Source organism: Bombus vosnesenskii, unplaced genomic scaffold, assembly GCF_011952255.1.
Source record: "Bombus vosnesenskii isolate JDL3184/JDL3185 unplaced genomic scaffold, Bvos_JDL3184-5_v1.1 scf7180000013788, whole genome shotgun sequence".
NCBI classification, from domain to species: domain Eukaryota; kingdom Metazoa; phylum Arthropoda; class Insecta; order Hymenoptera; family Apidae; genus Bombus; species Bombus vosnesenskii.
The window spans coordinates 1060952-1080673 of NW_022883218.1; the positions used below are offsets into that span (position 1 = coordinate 1060952).

The following is a 19722-nucleotide window of genomic DNA, read 5'->3' on the forward strand; positions in this document are numbered from 1 at the left end:
ACGTGGTCGACGAGCAATAGAAGTCCAATGATTGTAACCTGCGCGATCGTGACCCTGCACTAAGCGCGTGTCATAACGTTGGGACAGAGACGAGACAGGAAAGTGATAGCCTATGAATAAATATCTTCTTACTGTCAGTCGAGAAAACGTGCGCGTAAGAGCAAAATGATCATCGTGTGTCGAATGGAGGAAAATTTAATTTAGAAATTAGGTACGTCAAGACTGAAGCTAATTATTTACTTATTACTAAATATAAAAGTATAAATTTATTCATAATACAAGAAATTATCATGAAATTATACAATGCAATAATGACGCAAATTATCATAAGATTATAGAGTTATTAAACCTCTTCCCAGTTTAAAAGAGTTTTATGATCGTGTAGCAATGTTTACGTAAATTAATTATCCTGAAATATATCTAAAGGATTAGAATTCACAACGTTCACGTTGATTATAAAAATGCTATAAAAAAATTTCTTGTATATATCGCAATCGTTTTACATCTGACGACAAGGAAGGAAAAGATAGTTTTGCAAGTAAAATGTTTGCGGGAAGCTATGGTATATTTGTAATTTATTGCAAAACCTTGGCCTCAGAGTGCGTCTTCTGCCTGTCCTCTGTCACGAAAACGGGGAAATATTCAGAGACAACAAATTTCCTGAATGTATCATATTCAACTCATCCATGACAGATGATATTTTATGTTTTTAATTCGTTCTATTAAACTATCACTTCGTGTGCAATTTATTTATCTTAGATATATTGATTAGATGAAGTCTTTCAACTCATCAACGTTAAATATAGTTACAATGATCATGAAGTTTCCTTATACGTTATATTACTATTATTAAGTTTGTCCATATAAAATGTCGTTTCTTCTGAGTTTGAAGTTTTATTGTCGATTCTCAACCATATTAAAAAGAAAGAAATTGGCTATAAGACGGTTTATATCGCAATAAGGATATCAGAATCTCTTGTGATCCTAAATAATCAAGATACTTGCTTAATTTATAATCTAATATTATACGAATCTAATTATCCTTATATGAATTTGGAAAATTGCTTCAAACATAAATTTAGCATTCGAAGAAGGTTAAATATATTCTGCCTTTCACCTAAACAATTTTTCAATGCATAAATTATTAAGAAAAAAAAAATAAACAATAAATAAAGAAATTATGACAGTTTCATTCTAAGAAGATTTTAATTCCAGAATTGACAAATTTGGATTAAATGAAAAAACCTACTTATCTACAAGGAAATAAATAAGATTTCCAAATCCTTTTTCCGCTTAAATTGTCAAAAAAATTCCATGCAAATTAATCCTCCAATATCAATAGACCACTTTTTCAAAAGGCTACTTTCAGCTATCCATAAGGGGGTTCCTGTACAAAGAAAAATCAAACGTAACATCCTCCAACACCTAAAAGGTCAACTCCAACGCATTCTACGAAAAGACACTTTACAATAACTCTAAAACACCCTGAAGAAGACGCGTCTCTTGAATACCACAGGCCACCTTCAGCAGCAACGTGGGCGCAACGTGATGGATTCCGATTCTCATGATTGATGAATGATCTTTAACCTCAGGAATGTCACACGAACGAGATTTAACCGATAAATTTGGATCAAGGATAATATTGTTTTCTGGTAAGAGCAGTTCGAATCTGTTATAATGTGTTATTGGGTCGGTCTAGGAATATGTGTTACGCTGAAGATTTAACGGATGGAATGCGTTTCACACAACGTGGTACTTCTTAGACAGACCTTGGGCAATACAGACGGGTTTTGGCTCATCAAAGGAAGGAGAAAAATCGACGCCCGTCACAATTAAGCAGCGTAATTTACGACACACGGGCGTCAATAAATAAAAGAACATCTTGTTTTCTCAACGGAAGGTAGCTTGTCATCATTCTCTTTATGATCAATCGTTAGGCAAACATCGCCGGTGTCTTTATCCTAGATCAGTTCTATTTCGACTCAGTAATCAACGTGATTCGCATCATATAACAATATTTCTCAAGAAACGTTGATTAATCGTAAGTACAAAAATACCAGATTTGCGATGGATTTATTATACATGTTGATGAAGATGACGTTTGGTCTGACATAGTTTCTCAGAAGCTTTGAACAGCCGAGAACTGCTTTCAAATAGATAATAAATGAACGATACAGTATCAAAGTAGTCATGCGTTAAATTAGAACGATTATCTTGATGATTGGTAACATTTTAATAAGATATGATAAGACAGTAGAACGATGTTGAAAGTGAGAAAGGATATACTTCTTTATACCATTGATTTCTAACCTGTTTCCATATTTATTAAAAACTATGTTAAGGCAGTAGCTTAAAGTTTGATTGACATAGCGCAAGATTTATGCATCTTTTATGATAATCAACGAGAGAGTGGTAAAATTGTAAAGCAATAAATAACTTCGTTAATCGGTTCTCATTTTTCCTTCACGACATGGCGCCTTTATTCTCATAAAGCTGACGCCCTACCTCTTTTATCTCCATGAGGATATTCATACCATATAAATATTCTCTTAGTTTTATTCGAACTCAACAACTCCTTTTACGTGCGATGAACGCGATGCCGGACCATTTCTGACTCATACTACTTTGTTATTTAGGATTTATCTGTGTTTTACGTAAAACCGAGGCTCGTCCCGCCAATATATGTTCCACGATCGTCACTTTATTCGTCATAGTTCCTAATGGACACGAAAAAACCGGTTTGAACGGGTCCCTGGCGAAGCAACGATATATTCTTTGTAATTTTGAAATACAACCGTTCATTAAAGGCGTACGCGACGACTATTTATCTTTTCGGCGACAACGAGGTCTCGTTAGACCGTGTAAATGATAATAATAACGATGATTAAACTAACGACTAACGCCAGCAACGATTCATTAGCTACTCGATGCGAAAAACATTACTGAATTTACGAAACACGCCTGGCCGATTTGCTGGACGCGTCCCGTGTCGCCTACGACCGCTTGAAAATGCATGAAATTTGTTTCGTATTCCAAATTACCTGCTATTATAAACTACACACTAGGAGAAAGGAATTGCCAAGTCGCTGCGTTTTACGACACTTTAAGTTACTTTAAGTTACTCGAGTTCGCGTAAATCTCGTTTCACATTTAATAAAAATAATGAAACATTTAACCCATTTAGAACATTCGTAATAACGTAGCACCGTCTATTTTTACAAGCCTGTATATAAATCTTCGGATTATCTTTTTTTAACACTCTATGTGACTAAGAAGAGAGACTTTAAACGCGTATCATTTCATTTCTGTATTTTTCTATGGTGCTCACTAACTCTTGACCAAACAAAAATGGATCGAAAAAAGGGAGCGGTGGGAACAAAATCGTTTTCCTCGAGAAATGAATTTACGAGCGTCTCAGCGGATCCGTTTTAAACATAGAGATGAGGAAGCTCGGAAGAAAGCCGGGAGAGAAACTCCTACTCTTTCGAGGCTGCCTCTCGACAGTGTCAGGAAGAAATACACCGACACGCTTTCAACGAATTTTGGTGACACGCACGAATAAAGAGATGCTTCCTAAAAAGAGTCACTCTTATCATCGTGACACGAACGAGACACGGCCGTGTGATACTTTTTATTGGCCCGTGGTGGTAAGCCCCCGAGACACAAGAACGAAAGACGCCTCTTTCGGTCTTCTCGTGCGGCTCGAGCGAACCAAAAAGAGAAACGAAAATAAAGAAAGAAAAAGAAAAGAAGGCGGAGATGGAGGAAAGATCGAAGAGAAAGAGAAAGGGCAAGAAAAAAAAGTGAGCCCTACGCAGTTGTGCTTTTCAGCATGTGCTGAGAACGTGGACGAGCTGGAACCACGAGGCGCCAGATATCCTGTAATTTGTCTTTCAACGAATCACTTTCGACGACCGACCGGCACGACGATTTTTGTGCAGCGTATAAATTATTATATTCACGTGCAATCTGGAGATTAGCCACTGTCGTTCGCGGTCTCCTACGTGATTCGTTCAGGAATTAAATTAGTTATGAGTAATATCGATTAAAAGTGTAAAATATTGATTTGTGAATATATAATATAGACAAGTAATGAACAAGGCTTGAATGTTCAAATATTCCATAAAAAAGATCTAGCTTTTATTTTACAATATTCCAGTTTTAATATATTCCTCGATAAAAAAAGATTCTTCACTTTATAGTGTCCTAATTTTGCATATTTTCTTGGAGAAATCAAGGTTAAACTAAAATATCTTTCTAATAGTAAAATATTTTAGTTTAACCTTCACCATTTTTCTAGATAAGAACTAAATGTCAAAAAGAAGTATTTGAGTAAGAGTATAACTTTTACTGTCAACCCAGTCCATATTCGTCGAAATTAAGACATCTGACTGACTAATTTATTCCTTAATTTCAAAACCAAACAAGCTTACAAAAGTACCATAAAAATTGATGACGCGTCGCTCAAAGAAGCGAGTCTTTTGAATCGGTTTCAAAGACACCACCTCCGCACTTACACCCTTTTTTTCTTTCCATATACGCACAGACAGTTCAAATAGCCGCACACTAATTTAATCTACGAGTTTGGCATTGAAGTTCAAGTCAAATTGGAACTGGCTCAGAAATCATTCTAACATGCGTTAAATCATTGTAAATGTTTCCTTGATTATATTATTCGGATCTTACCGTCAGAGATATCAATAGAGAGAACAGGAAAGCTTTATCCATCTTGGACAATATTTTTCTTGCGGTTCACGCTCCACGTATCATCTTCTTTTCCACGTAACCTTCTTTTCGTTAATTTTCTTCGTAACAAGTTTCGAAATGATTTCGCGAACAATTCTTTGTCATTTTTCGAGTACACCAATAGTTTTGCACCACACCACGATATTTCGATTCAGTTTTTGTTTCTTCGAATGTCATCGAAATCACAGTAATCACAGTAATTACGTTTCACTCGTACACGCTTTTGTTCGTTTGCACCATCCAACCGTTTATTATGATAATTTACAAGATTTTCTTTCGTTCTGTTTTCATATCTTTGAACAAAATTAGATAATGAATGGTTATTACTAATTTTTTGCTACCTTTATGCTATTTTGCTACATTGTACAGAAAAAAATCAAGATCATTACGTGTAATTAGAGATAATACAAAAATTGTCGATACCTGATCTTTGTTTCGTAAAAATAGAATTCAAATTATCTCATTGAAATTCAAACACGTTACTTGCGCGTTGAAAGAACAAACAGTCCCAGCTGTATTCCTAAATGGTAAAACTATACTGCAAAGGAACGTTATAAAATACTTAGGAATGCATCTGGATAGCAAACTAACATGGTAATATCTTATTTCAAACAAAAGTCGAATAAACCGAAATCAAAAGAAGAAACAAGAGCTATATTGCAAAACTAAGTACAGAAATTTGTAGAACAATAATAAAATCAATATAAAAATATCACTTTCGTATCGTTCTCTGAAGTATAGCAATAAATACGTATTAAAAGAATCGGGACACATACATATTTTTATCATCAATTGTATTTTATAAAACAAATGGCAAATTATATCTAGAGAAATAGAATTATGTATCTTCTATCCTATATCAAAATAATGTGTTAGTTTTGGCATTATAAAGAATTATAACCGCCAGCATCATAATTCATCCTTAATCAAGAATCTCAATATTTCTACTTTTCCCTCTATATTACGTTTCTGTGCTCTTTCTTACGCCTATTGGGTACCTCTGGCGTCAGCAATTTTCCATGCAACTTTTCCACCAATTTATGGTACGCGGATATTATTTATTGTTTCTTGCGTTACCATGTATCCGAGAGGCACGCAGGAATTTCCCCGCTGATATCTAAATTGTGATCAACGCGACCGCGCGAGTCACGGATAGAAGGATAGCAGGGATAAGGAAATTATTTACACGGGAACGGTTGTGGCGCGGCCAGATAGAAAGAGGCATGATACACTTGATCTATAGTTTGCTCGTAATTACATCGGTCAAACCAATAAATCGGTGAACTTTTTCGATTTTTCGTCGTTCCGGTTTTCTCGCTACACTTTCCTCCATGAACGAACAAGACAGGTTTTGTTCCTCTTGTAATTGTTTAATTAAACTGTGTGTTGACAAGATTGATCAATACGTTCGACGCAAAATTGCAAGCCACTTTCAACGCTCAGGGTACATACGTAACCTGCTCGTTTCAGCCAGATATTTTTTAAATGAAAAATTTGAAAAATAATTATTTGATTCTATTAATGATTTCTCTATTTCGTAGGAGAATTAGAACCATTTTATTGGATTAAATAGAGGAAGAAATGACATGATTGTTACAGAGCTCGTTACGTATTACATATTACATTAATGCGAATAATTAGATGTGTAACGTGAACGTGCATGGTTTGATGATGATTCAGGTTGACGCATGCTAATGTCGAATGCGTGTAACACGAACGGCAAAAAGTTTGGAACCGTTCATCGAGAAAGCGGAACGATAAAGTATTCCGTTGGAAATCGCTGGACTATTTTTAGGATTGTTTTAAGAAAGGCGCCGTTTCTGTCGTTTGTAGAATGAACGCATTTCAACCGAAAAAATATATTCGGCGTTTGAACAATATTTTAATGGCACCGAAGGTGGGTGGAGGATCGCCTACTATTTTTAAGTCGTGTCCTCGATTTCCGGACGATGATGCAGCCTGCACTATCAGCGAATTGCCGTTTCCCATTTCAAGACGATCGAGACTTTTTCTTTCCAAAACTTTTATGTCCAAGAAAAATGGGAAATAAATTATCATAAATTTTTCAGAAATTTTAAGTTGTAAAATTTGTACGAGGGAGTACGAGGAATTTGCAAGCAACGAAGTACAAAATACTCTAAAATAACGATATAAGAAGAAATTCATTAATTTTGCAATACTTGCATCACTTAAAATTATACGTCTGTTTTAACTCGAGTAATTTTCTACTTCACTTGTTCTACAATATTGAATTCGTTAAACTTTAGCCATTTCTGATTCTTTTCTGAAGATAATTAGATTGATCTGAAAAATTATAGTATCATATAAGTAATATTATTGTAATTTAAATATTCTTAAACAAACTGCTATAATATTTTTATCAGAAGAAACTGATTAAAACAGCAAAATCAACAATATATGTACATAATTTAACTCACAAGAAAACTGGACCATAAAACTACAAATATTAGAAAAAAAAGTCGATTAAAACGATCTCCAATAAAAAAATTCTAAGATAAAAAGTCCCATTTACATCAATATCTTTATATCTCAAGTACACCATCCACAACTCGAAAACTCGATTCCGCCTAATAAAAATTTTATTGAAACCAACTCGCGAGTACTCCTGACGCACACACGTACGACACACAAATAACACTTCACCGATGGCCAAAGAGCTCCGATTCGACGCACGATCAAGATACATATTTTGCATCGTGAGAAACGAGTTATGATGCGACACGAAGGAAATTGGATATTAAAGAAACCTTCGAGTCCGTGTACGTATACGCACGCACATAATGCCTTCATGCTCCAGTTGTTAGTGAGCGTTAGACGGGAATCGATATTAGTCGTGCGTCGACCTGTCGAACGTAATCGTTCTCCTACATAGAATTATCCGCTGAAAGCGTGCCGCGCGTGGAAAATAATTTTTCTACCGGTTCAAACATTCCATCGGTCTCTTTCGTTTTGAATTACATACACCACTGCTCATAAGTATCCGGACAATTTGGTCATGATAGTAACAGCACCCATTTTATCGAAGTCTACATATTAATAACGAATATATAGTAAAAATATGCAAATTGTATTAAAGTGTGCAAATTAATGGTCAATTAATAATTAGAAACAACACTTACTGTCTTTTTATGGACTCGCCAGACTGTAAATCTAAATTGATTATTAAAAAACATAGCTATAATATATTTTACCAGTTATATATTATTGCACACAGTGATTCATGAAAGTATTCGAACACTTACCATACAAAGCTTTTATGAATATATTATGCATGTTATATCAATGATTTTGAAATTCCATTAACACTGTATCGAGGCACAAGTATCGCGATTATATTGGTAAAATTTAAAACTAATTCAAAAATGTATCATAGGTTACAATAGATCTATTGCAAGCATACACTTCGCAAAAATCGTCAAAGTTTTTGAAGTCAATTTAATTTCATCCTTTATTATATTATATCTGTATACTAATTTTGCACGAACTGCGAGCTTCTAATAAATATATTGTTACCTCTATATAGTTAGTTATACTCTATATAGTTCAAAATTTTACCAACATAATCACGATAGTCTTCTTATTACAGTGCTGATGCAATCCGAAAAATGTGTCATATGACGCACTTACTATGTTCACAAAAATTTTCAGTGATAAGTGTTCGAATATTTTCATTGTCATCGTATGACGATTATACAGAACAAAATCATTGCATCTTAATTTCTCCATAAAATCTCATAACTAAACTACATCTTGTCGAAAATAAACAAGAGTCTGGATACTTTCGAGTGATCGTGTATATCGCACGCTGAAAAGTTAAACGCCGCTGCAACAACGTGGCAGCACGAGATTTTTCCCGGCTGGCGCCATACATCGATGGTTCCAGTAGATCGATCTCAATTACACCTGGTTTACATTATCTCTGTTTTAATCTATTGTTTATCCGGCACGTTTCCCGCCACGCTGCCGTGTCGCTGCCACGGGATCAAGCGTGAAATTTATGGGTCCAGTCGAGAGCAAAAGGGATTAGTTTATGTTTATTTTGCGGAATTGAAATGGCGTGGAATGTGGGGCCAATGGGTACGCAACACATGGAATTTATGAAGCAAGAGGAAAATAGGGAGACGGAATTATTGCAGGTGTAATTATGTACAATCGGTAGATACGCTTACGTTTTTCTTTTTTTTCGCGGCGACCACGAAAAAATTGAATTGATCGAGTAGCAGATTACGTGGGTTATAATTTCAGCCATTTATATCGTAAACACGAGTTTAATCGGTTAGTAAAGATAGAAAAGTTATGAGCTCGATCCATAAATGTAAGATTCTTTTCTCGTGAAAGATTATTTTATGTATTTTATACTTGTTCGTTTTCGTGTTGCTGTATCTTATCCATTGATGAAATTAATTCATGGTTGCATATCTGTTTTGAAATCATTCATTCACCGTGTAGATCATATTGACGCTAGGAAATATAAATTGCCGTGGTATAATAAAAAATAAGAAATGTCGACCGGAAAGTTGTTAAACAAATTTGTAAGTGAGAACAGTTTAAATGAATACTCGCGTGGTACTTTGTTTACATCCAACATTGTTTAATATTTACTTATATGTATATTATTATACGTTTATGTACAATATTGGTTAACACTTGTGAAGTGTTACACTGTGTTTGTAATATTCATACGGAATGTTTAACGAGTCGGAAAACACGCTTTGTTGATTTTGCAACTAGTCATTCAGTGATCTTGGTGTAATTAAACTATTAGCTGATTATCTAAGTGGCGATGTATGCGTGCATTAATTACGGACTATTACCAGCTAAATATCGTACGTTAAGTGCGCTGTAAGTACACGATAAGTAGCCGCGTTGCGGATGAATATGAATTATGGGTTATACATGTATTCGGTAGCTGTATCTATATGTCGTTCGAATGAAATGGCGCCACAGAATACGTTAATGGCGCAATATTTCAGAAAACGAGTCGAGTATCGATCAAACGATGTCGTAATACGAAGACAAAATATTTAATTAAACGGAAAGTTTCCGCATTTTCGATGAGATGTTCGATGGTTATAACGTGCTACTGTTGATTAGCAATTCAAAAGTAATTATGTATTTTCATTAATTTAATAGCAGATTTTTCTATTCATCTTGGCAACATGTAGTTTAAAAGATTTCATAAGCAATTTGAAAATATTTCTTTAATAATGCAAAAATTTTATGATTAAAACAACAAAAATTAAATAATTACGTTTAAGAATACTCACATTCGATTGCTATGTATTTAGATTGTTACAAAGTCATGACTGAAAGAATAAAGAATTCAAAACTTATGTAGAACTCAGCGTCTCTAAAATTGTTTCACGTCCAAATACGAAGTTCCTGTGAAACCTGATTGTAACATATCAATCTTGTAAATATAATATAACAGTATTTAACGCGATGAAAATGCAAAAGCTTTCCATTTAATCTAATAATAATGATTCTTCAACGATACTTCTTCAAATTATTAAAATAATTTATAATTTTCAAATAAATTATTCCATTAGTTTGTCTTATAATTATGTTATTATATCGTGTAATATATTTTGATGAATAACAAGATTAATTCATATAACCATCATTAAACTAGAATCTACGTGTTAATTACATTACAAAGTGGCGTAGAGCCTCGTCAAACAGCTTCTACTCTTCATTACGCTGTCTATTTTTTCATGACCGATGTTTATGAGACCGCGTTACTTTATTACAGCGAAAACACACCAGAAAGAATAGCACCATTCCAATGGATCTAAGTAAGTAAGTACTTACGCAAGTGTCGGTATAACGCGAAGCACCGTTTATTTTTACGATTATCGACCCACTGGGATCGTGAACTATTAATACACGTTTGTGAAAAGACAGATCGGGGGTAAACCGATTTTCTAGAGAGCAAAATACTCATGTAACAGATACTGGGTCTTCTTCGTGATATTTGATAGCTACTTGCTTGCGTTTTCGAGATGGTGGATAAATTATGGATTTTATAACAGACTTTAGCTGCAGATTCAATTTAAGAGCATACTTAAATATTTTTCTTTTAATTTTCTTTTAAACTTATCGTGATTAGAAAGAGTTGTCAAAATAGGGTAGTTTCTATCAATCTTAAATTCTTCTTCTTTTTTTGTTCTGAATTACGGATAAAACTACATGGTATATTTGTAAAGAGTGTAATTATTTAGACATTAGAAAGGTAGGATCGTTAAATTAAACTAGAGTAGGGGGAAGATAGTTATGTAATTACGTTATTAATAAGTATGCTCAAAGTAGTTAACCCGCTATAACGTGATGTAATTTAACACATTGTGTATGGGAGGCGATCATCTCCGTCATTGTATATCCAAACGTTGTTACTGTACTAAATACCATACTTGAAGGCATCATCTAATATTTATGCAAGTTCCATCGCAATGAGATCGAATGAAAAGTAAGCAAAGAAATTGATTTTTCAACAAATACATGCATAATACAGAAGTTTTATTGAAAATACTTAAGATTATTTAAACTTGAAAAATGTAACTCTGTATTAAAAGTTACTTAGATATTTACCCAAATCTTACTAGACAATGGATATTTATGCAAATTCATATTTTCATGAATGGGAATAAAAATGCAGATTCATTTTACTCTCTAAATTATTACTTACTCTTACTTCTTGTGTATTCTTGCATATTTTAACTTATTTATATTAATGCATAAACATCCGTGGTCTAATCTTTCTATTAACAAGCAGTCAATTTATGATAATTATTACTCCTTCAGTGATTAGTGAGGAATGATAATTAATTATAATCTTTCCATACGTAAGTAAGTGAGAGTTGGGTTATAGTGGGTTGGAGAATGTTAGTAATTACATTTTACCGTGATAACGTAATGCCTTCTGGGACGTGAGAACGAAATTCACGTGCGAAGAGGGGCACAAAGTCAAGGCCGCTTGCATTCGTCCACGAAAATAGCTGTGGAAGCCGTCAAAGGGACCGTAAATTTAGATTTGTGTGGCACAAAGTGCTTTAAGCTGTACCGTGTATGTTGTGATAGAAAAAGAATCTCGTGGTGCCGTGACGGCGCGGAGGAAAAAAGATTATAGCTGTCTGGCAGAAGCAAGGAGGTTCACGTCATAGTTTAGCGGACGCGGAATTCTCTGTCACGTTTCTTTCGGCCTGGCACGCTTTTCAGGAACATATTTGACTCTTTAATGGCTCACGTTCGTTGACACATCCTTTACATATCTTAATCTTGTTCGTTCAATTTGTCAACGATGTTCCTCGACAATAAAATATAATTCTTAGCGATCAGAAATATAAAAACCAACTTGTTACAGGAATCCGATTACCTTTGAACTTTAAACGGTACCCGTAGAATTCGATTCGGGTGACAAGTTGGCTAGCCGATACGAAAAAAATCGTGTCGAGCATGTACTAACATAGAATCTGGTACAACCCCACAACCCCAATGTAAAAAAAGATCGAATACAAGAGATCAATCTGTTATGTCGATCTTAAAATTCCTATGGAACGTCTAGCATGAATGAAATAGTCAGGAAAACACTAAGCCTCAGTTACATCAAATTCCTCATAGAACAAGATATGATATTATATTCTTTATAAAACAACTATAAAAAGAGATCGTTATCAACACAAAACACAAAGTATCACCTGCATCGAATTGTTTCTCAGTCGAGCGAATTTATACAAACAGATGAAGAATAAAAATTTCGTCCAGGATTTAAACCAATTTTAACCACTTAATTATTTCATACTCGTGTTCTTTATTTTCATACGACACTCTTTCAAATTATTCCCGCCGAAAAGTTCACGAAAAATTTAACAACGTGCAGTACGATGTACGGAGTTCACGATGCGCACTGATCGGTTGCTCGATCTTTGAGAAAATGAGAAGCTGCAGCCACGGTAGCGTGCTGCATGTTACAGAATACCGAGAGACGAGTTTCTCTGTCGTGCTTTACAGAGGTGTCGTGCCGAACTGACGGCTCCCGTCGGTGGAGGATCGACTTTATACAGCGGTGTGTCTCGCGCTGCTCTATGAACGCAGCTTTAGGGGGCCTCCACCTTTGTCTGTCACCTGACCACACCACGCTTCCGATCGCATCTCTTTTCGATCCTTCCGTTTGCCTCTTCTTTCGCGCCTTTTTCTTCTTTTTTCGCCCTTTTTCTTCCTCTTACGTTTCTGAATCACTATGTTTTATCGGAATTCAATTAAGGGCTATGTAACACGGATCGAAACGGTGGAGGAAATCGGCGAATTATTAAGCGGAATGGAATTTTGAGAGCTTGACTCATGGAGTTTTTTAAAAGCGTATAATAGCAGTTGAGAACGAAGCCTTTTAGCCCGAACGATTTTCTACTGTTTTTTATTTGAATCACGGGTTTACTATGTATTTTTATTCTCTTTTTTTAGATCCTCTTTTTTAGATTTAGCAAAGCTTGGTTATAACGTAACTGGCGTGTTAGTTTCCAATAGTTTAACGACCTATGTATTAAAGATTGACGACCTACACACCAAAATTGAAGATAATAAATTAAAAACAAACAGCTTAAATGCAGAACTGACAGATTAGCTTTATCCTATAGTGACAAGATGCAAACGAGAACAGAAAGAAAACAGCGTTGTCCTCTTTCGCATGTACCTTTTCTCGATAATGGATTTTTAACGCTGGGGAGCGAGTGGATGCAGCTCATCGGGAGTAAAAGTAGCAGAGAATTAGGTGGTCCTTATAATGGTTGTTTATCGCGAAAGAAGCTTATACGAAGATATAGTCGGTTTAACCGGCTTGTTTGTTGTGTCGCGATGACTTTTTTGTAAACTCTTCTGACTAGGTGGTAACCGGAGGGTCAACTAATTTTAGTTCCATAATCCACGACCCACTAAAACGCGTGCATCGCTGAAACCAAATACCGAAAGATCCTGCCACATCTTAGTCAATTATCGGACCTCGAATTTCGCTTTGTCAATTTATCCGCGTACTATGCAACATACGTTTAAAAAATTAGTTACCTGTATATTAATCAATTAAGATGTGCTGCTTCTAAGGAGATTTTGTTTAAAGTTTAAATTAAGACTTCTGGGAATATTTAAAATGAAAGTAATTTAATTTTGCAAAGTCATAAAATAACTTTAGACTTCTCGTTAAATAAGTAAACAAGTTCATTGATTGTTTGGATAATATCGATTGCATATCTCGAACTTCATTTTAATCTAATTACATTTTTATTTTATTCAAATATCCATTAATTAATACGAACAGATATTATAGATCACTTCCATGGTAAATATTCTTCCAACAGTTTTTATAGTAATCTTACTGTTCACCAACAATTTTATTTTTATAATATCTATCAATTATAAGAGAATTCTTAATATGAACGATAAATATCGTCTTGAGTTTAATACACGCCTATTACGTTCGTTTTTACATCGACGTTGTTCATTTCAGTGACATCGAGAATCGGCTCTACAAATATCGTTCAATAATATCGAAAACCGATGTCACCGCGTCTAGTAATTCTAATGCCGGGTTCTAATGCATCGCGCGAAACGGAGAAACGACGATTCGATGCAACGTGGTTAGTTCCCTCACTCTCTAAAGGAAAAAGGGAGCATACCGAGCAACCGGTCGTAAGAAAAGATCGCGTTGATACAAAACATGGATATAACGCGTAATCGTAGTTATAGACCAGTCCGTGAATAACGTTAAATATTTAAGTATATTATCGATTGTATCGGTATCATCCCTCGAACCGGTGCTTTGTGATCTCGCCTGTGGCGAATCGACCGATTCGATAGTTTGTTCTTCCATCGAAAAATAGGCAGTGCCCCACTTTCTTGGTTAAATTCGTTTCTACTTTGTTTTTATATTGTGATAGAATGTTACAATATTTGGTTAGAATTACGCGTTAAGCAGAAGTCTAGTTTCTTATTTGAATAATGGCTTTAGATTATTTTCACGTATGAGGTATTATTTTTAACGGTACAATGTTTACATAAATTTTACTGTTCAGTCCGTTTTAATTTCATATAATTTCTGCAAACTATCATCCTTTTTTAAAATTGAATTGCATAAAAACTGTGTCAAGCTCGTGGAATTTTTAGTATAATAAGATATTAAAATTAATTTGGAAGATGAGATAAGAATAAACGTTAACGATAAAATTAAAAGAACAGTTATTAAATCCTAACGAACGCGCGCTCGTCTCGTGATTTTTATTACGCTAATGAATATCTACATCGAAAACAATATTTGCCACGCGAACGACACATTTCATGTGCACAGCGTCACACATCGTAACACGATACTAATATGAAATATGACGCTAATATTTCACACTACTCAAACTCACATACGCACATCGGAATTGCGCCTCCTTGTATTGTGACACTTCCACCTATAGTGCAATATACATGTAATAATAATAGCATCACAATGGCTTTTATATGTCGGATCCTCTATTACCTAACCTTCACGAAATTTACGGGTTGCAGTATGCCAGGAGTGTATACTTTGCAGACTAATGCAACACTGTTTGGCCGTCGCGAAATGTCCAGACCTCCAGTGTTCTGTTTCTCTTGAATAATTTATTACCTAATCGAGCCTACTATACTGAAATATATCATCACGAGTGTTTGTACCGTATTTCGAGTGGCTGATATCGATGTATCATCCTTCACAATGTTTCCGTTGAGCGTTTTATGTCAGCGTTCCCAAGATGTGCCATTTCGATTGACCACAGCCAAAATAGGCCATAAAGAAGCCACTAATAAAATCGAATATCCCCATAAAATCCATAAACAACTCCTACCGCCAATCATGATCTCAAGCAACAAATAGTAGGATTGGCACATGAATGAAGGAGATTTATAAACAAAAGAATATGGTGATCATAGAAGAAAAACATAATAAATACTTTTTTATTGATTTTTTATTGCAGTGTCATGAGTAATGGTATGAGTAGAAAAGTAGTATTTTATTATGATGTAGTTGAAAATGAAAACAATTTGTGCTCTAAAGCTAGAAGTAGGTAGCCGATCTTTATGGAAATTTATATTTCAAGTAGAGATTTAGTTTACTTATTAAAAGTTGTAACGAATACTCTACTATATATATTCTATACATTCTGTACGTTCTATTGTAAATTCATAAAAATCCGCAGTGTAACTATGTCTTCTAAAAATAATTCATAAGTTAATGTTTTGTAAAAGGCCAAAGATATAAGAACTATTAAGATAGGCAATATATTTAAAACTATAAAGATTATGAACCATTTTTAGAACCATTTTTTAAAGAGCATACATTTTTAGTTGCAAGCTCCAATAAGACAATTCTGTTAATATCAGATTTATTAACAATTATACATATCAAATTATGAAGTTACGGTTTAAAATACATATTACATTATAAAATAGCTCTGTCATAAAGAATACACCGGAAACTTATCCTGTTTTCCTTCTGTAGTCTTCAAATTAATCAAACCAATTCGAATTCGCTAAAAACCATCACGTCACGTTTTATCCATGTCCAACATGAAACGGTCGATATTATTAACGTTGGATCAATTACTCTCTAATTCGCTACGAAATTATGATACATGGATCAATGGGTCTGCTTATTACGTATCTGTTCCAGTTCTCGGCTGGATAGCTGATAATCAGGTAGCTGTCGATCTAACTCGCTTTAATTCGACAAAATTCAAATCGTAAAATCAACGCAACCAGACCTCGTCCTGTTTCTGCTCGATGGATTAGTCTACGCGTCGTCGGATCCGAGCTGAAGGATCGGTAATTAGCGATTTCTCAGTGGTGCCGATCTAATTTTCCAGCGAACAAATTATCGAGTGGCGCGTAGATAGAATTAGCCGCGTCGGTCTGGTTGATATCGCTAAATTGCTGCATTCCTACGAGACGTCCGGAGTGCATCTCCCTCGTTATATCATCATCGTTCATCAGCCTCTGGTCTACGCGGCGCGCCGTATATGTATAAATATATATATCGCATTTGGATCATCCTCTTGATCGCTAGACGCAGGGTTAAGACGCATTTCGGAACAAATTTTGGTTAACCTATATGGTAATACCTTTCGAAGATTTATTTCGTAAAATTATCTGGCGCGTAAGTAAAAGTGACGAAATATTAGGATCTTCTGGTAGAGATCCCAAGGAGTTGTCATGTACCTGTATAAATTCAATGTGGCTTCTTACAGGAAGCCTGTTTTAAAAGTCGCTACGTTGTCAATTAATGTTATATTACTAAAATTATCTTTGTACTTCATTTTACAGACAAACATGCTTTTTATCCCCTACAATATTTAAAAACTATTATATCTTTAACTTCCATAAAACTTCGTCAACTTATCGATTAGTTTTAAAAGTGTTATCTTAATTTTTAATCGTGTAATCCTATTAGCATTCTCCTACATAGTTTTGAAAATATACATAAAGAAATCACTAATTCAATTTATTTTAATTTATTTTAATCTAGCAATAGATGAAAACGATATTTTGTAGATCATAATCTAATCTTAGATGTATTTCCGTTATATCGTTTAGTACACTGTAAGTTTCAGAATTCTATAGACCGAGGTGCAACATGCATCAAGATCTTTTTTCATCCATTAAAGAGTATAAAAAAGAATATAAAGATGTAGAAAGTATAGTGGGCAATGGAAAAAGCATAAAAAGTGATAAAACTGAAAAGACAGCAATAATACTCGTACCAAGATAATGAAGCAAAACGACGTATAGGTGCTATGAATGATGATCAGATACAAATTTAGCTGCCTGAAACTCAACGAGATGGAAGGCCAGCAAAAAATGAATCTTAGGTAGAAGAAAATTAAAGTAGGACTTGATGCAATAAGAAAATCAGATGAGATCAAAATCAGATTCGCCTTGATGACATTCGCGATTAACGCGGTTCTTGTAGCAAATAACGTGAACGGAATGGCGTTTCTATAGAAAGCATTTCAAACATCGAACGACATAAATGAAATATTTGTCCGTTTTTTGATCGATAAAAGGATTTACAGTATTAAGTGCATAAGGTAATAACGACTCTTGGAAAAGATAAGTGAAACAAAACATAGATACTATTTATGAAAATCGCACACATTTTCTTTAGATTTATTCCATGTCTCTCGACGATGGAACGAGATATGCTATTACGGGCAGTATCTATACGTTATGTGTTTTATGCATCCAATATTTTCTATATCATACTCTATCCGAATTGATTGCACTTAGGAAATCGTATTTTCGACATATTTATGTTTTGCAGATTTTATATCACATATGTTGGTCAAAAATAGCAAACCGCTCATTTATTTTCTTCTTTCTCTCCCTCTCCCTCTCTCTCTCTCCCTCCCCACCCCTCTCTCTCTCTCTCGGAATATTAATACACGCCTTACTTAACTAGTTTTTAATTCTAGTTTGTTTATTGGGGCGGCTTAATGACTGTGTTAAAAGAAGCTGCTGGATACCTACAAGTTGGATACAAGCAATACAACTTTATGGGAATCGAAATATGTACTTATGGTTGCGAACATGTGTTCAACTTGTCCTTTAACACTTAATGATTCTAGTAATAGTCTAATGGTAACATACTTATTCGATAATTGTAAGGTACTACGTGAAAAGTTTGGAAAAAATTGAATCCGGAAGAAGTTGATGTGTTTAGAGAAAGTATAACACATTGTATTACACATAAGTTGTCATAAGAGAAAATCTGTGAATAAAATAAAAAATAATCTACAATATTTAATAGTTGTTTTCTCATTAAACTCAAGTTTCATTTATCCATTAATTATTAATCTCAATCATAAATTATAGTGATTAATCATTAATATCCTCTTATTCTGCTAGTCACTCTATTATTTTATTAATTATTTTATTGCTCCATTAATCACGATATTTGTGTCACGATATTTTTAACCGAGCAAACTTCTTCCTGCTCGAAAATAATTGCTAAATCGCATTAAAACAGTTGGATATAATTATAGCATAGTAAACCTAGTAGCTACCTGCTTTTTTATAATCTCGACAGGGGCAGTGTCGTTGACTCGATGACACGATCCATTTGGATCATTAATGTTACGTCACAATTGTTCCACTGAAGCGAGAACGACCGATTGATTTACACGTTGAATAACGAACGAAATAGGAGCGAGCTGTGCTCCACGTCGATCACGAAATATTGCTTCCATCCTACCGTATCTAAATGTCGAATCGTCATTCAAAACATTCGTAATAATTTAAATACGTCAATATTGCATTAACCAAGACTCGAGAGATCCCTGATAACGAAGTCATGTCTCGTAAGATAAATGTTTTAAATTATCCCGAACACGACGTTGAACGTGCAAAATATTAGCAGACAATCTTCCTTTCGCTAACAAACTTTTAGTTAATAAATTAACTTTCCATTTTGACACTAAATTGTCTCAACCGCTATTAACTATCCGATATTTTGTAGTCAAGTTGAATGCTAATAATTAACATTTTATATCCATCGTCTTCGTTTCTTCCAGAAATTCTTCAAGATTGCGCGCCGGTGACTGTTTACCGATCAGCAGTGATAACGCGTGTAATTTATTATGTTGTAAATTAGTGTAATGACGGAGGTTCCATTAATAGAATAAGCTAGGCGCCATCTTTTAAACAAGACGATTTGACGATTCTCGCAGAAGCTTTCATTATGCAATTCATGTTTGCTCCTTGCTCTTTTCTATAATCCACCGCACTGTAATGACTATACCGACTGGTATATTTAAAAAGAAAAACATTCTTTGGGATCCATGCTTGTACGACCTCTTTTCCGCATTAGAAAGAGCAAAATACGGTGTCGGAATGTATTCTTTATACACTGCACATTGTTGCACATTTAAGTTTCTCGTGACTGCATAAAAT

The 19722-nt window shown here is 34.6% G+C and overlaps 1 protein-coding gene across 5 annotated transcripts in view; it reads right to left on the reverse strand.

The window, feature by feature from the left end:
- LOC117238960 (thrombospondin type-1 domain-containing protein 4-like) overlaps positions 1-12806 on the reverse strand; it is a 29548-nt gene extending 16742 nt beyond the window's left edge. For 2 of the 5 annotated variants that reach the window (XM_033504184.1, XM_033504181.1), the window contains exons 1-2: positions 12462-12806; positions 4687-5039 (exon numbers count right to left, since the gene is read on the reverse strand). In XM_033504184.1, the coding sequence (XP_033360075.1) occupies positions 4687-4728 (42 nt within the window). In that variant the 5' untranslated portion in view covers positions 4729-5039; positions 12462-12806. Of the gene's footprint in view, positions 1-4686; positions 5103-12139; positions 12325-12461 lie in introns of those variants that run through there. The other 3 variants (XM_033504182.1, XM_033504183.1, XM_033504186.1) reach the window with 3 other exon arrangements.
- Positions 12807-19722: the final 6916 nt, after the last annotated feature.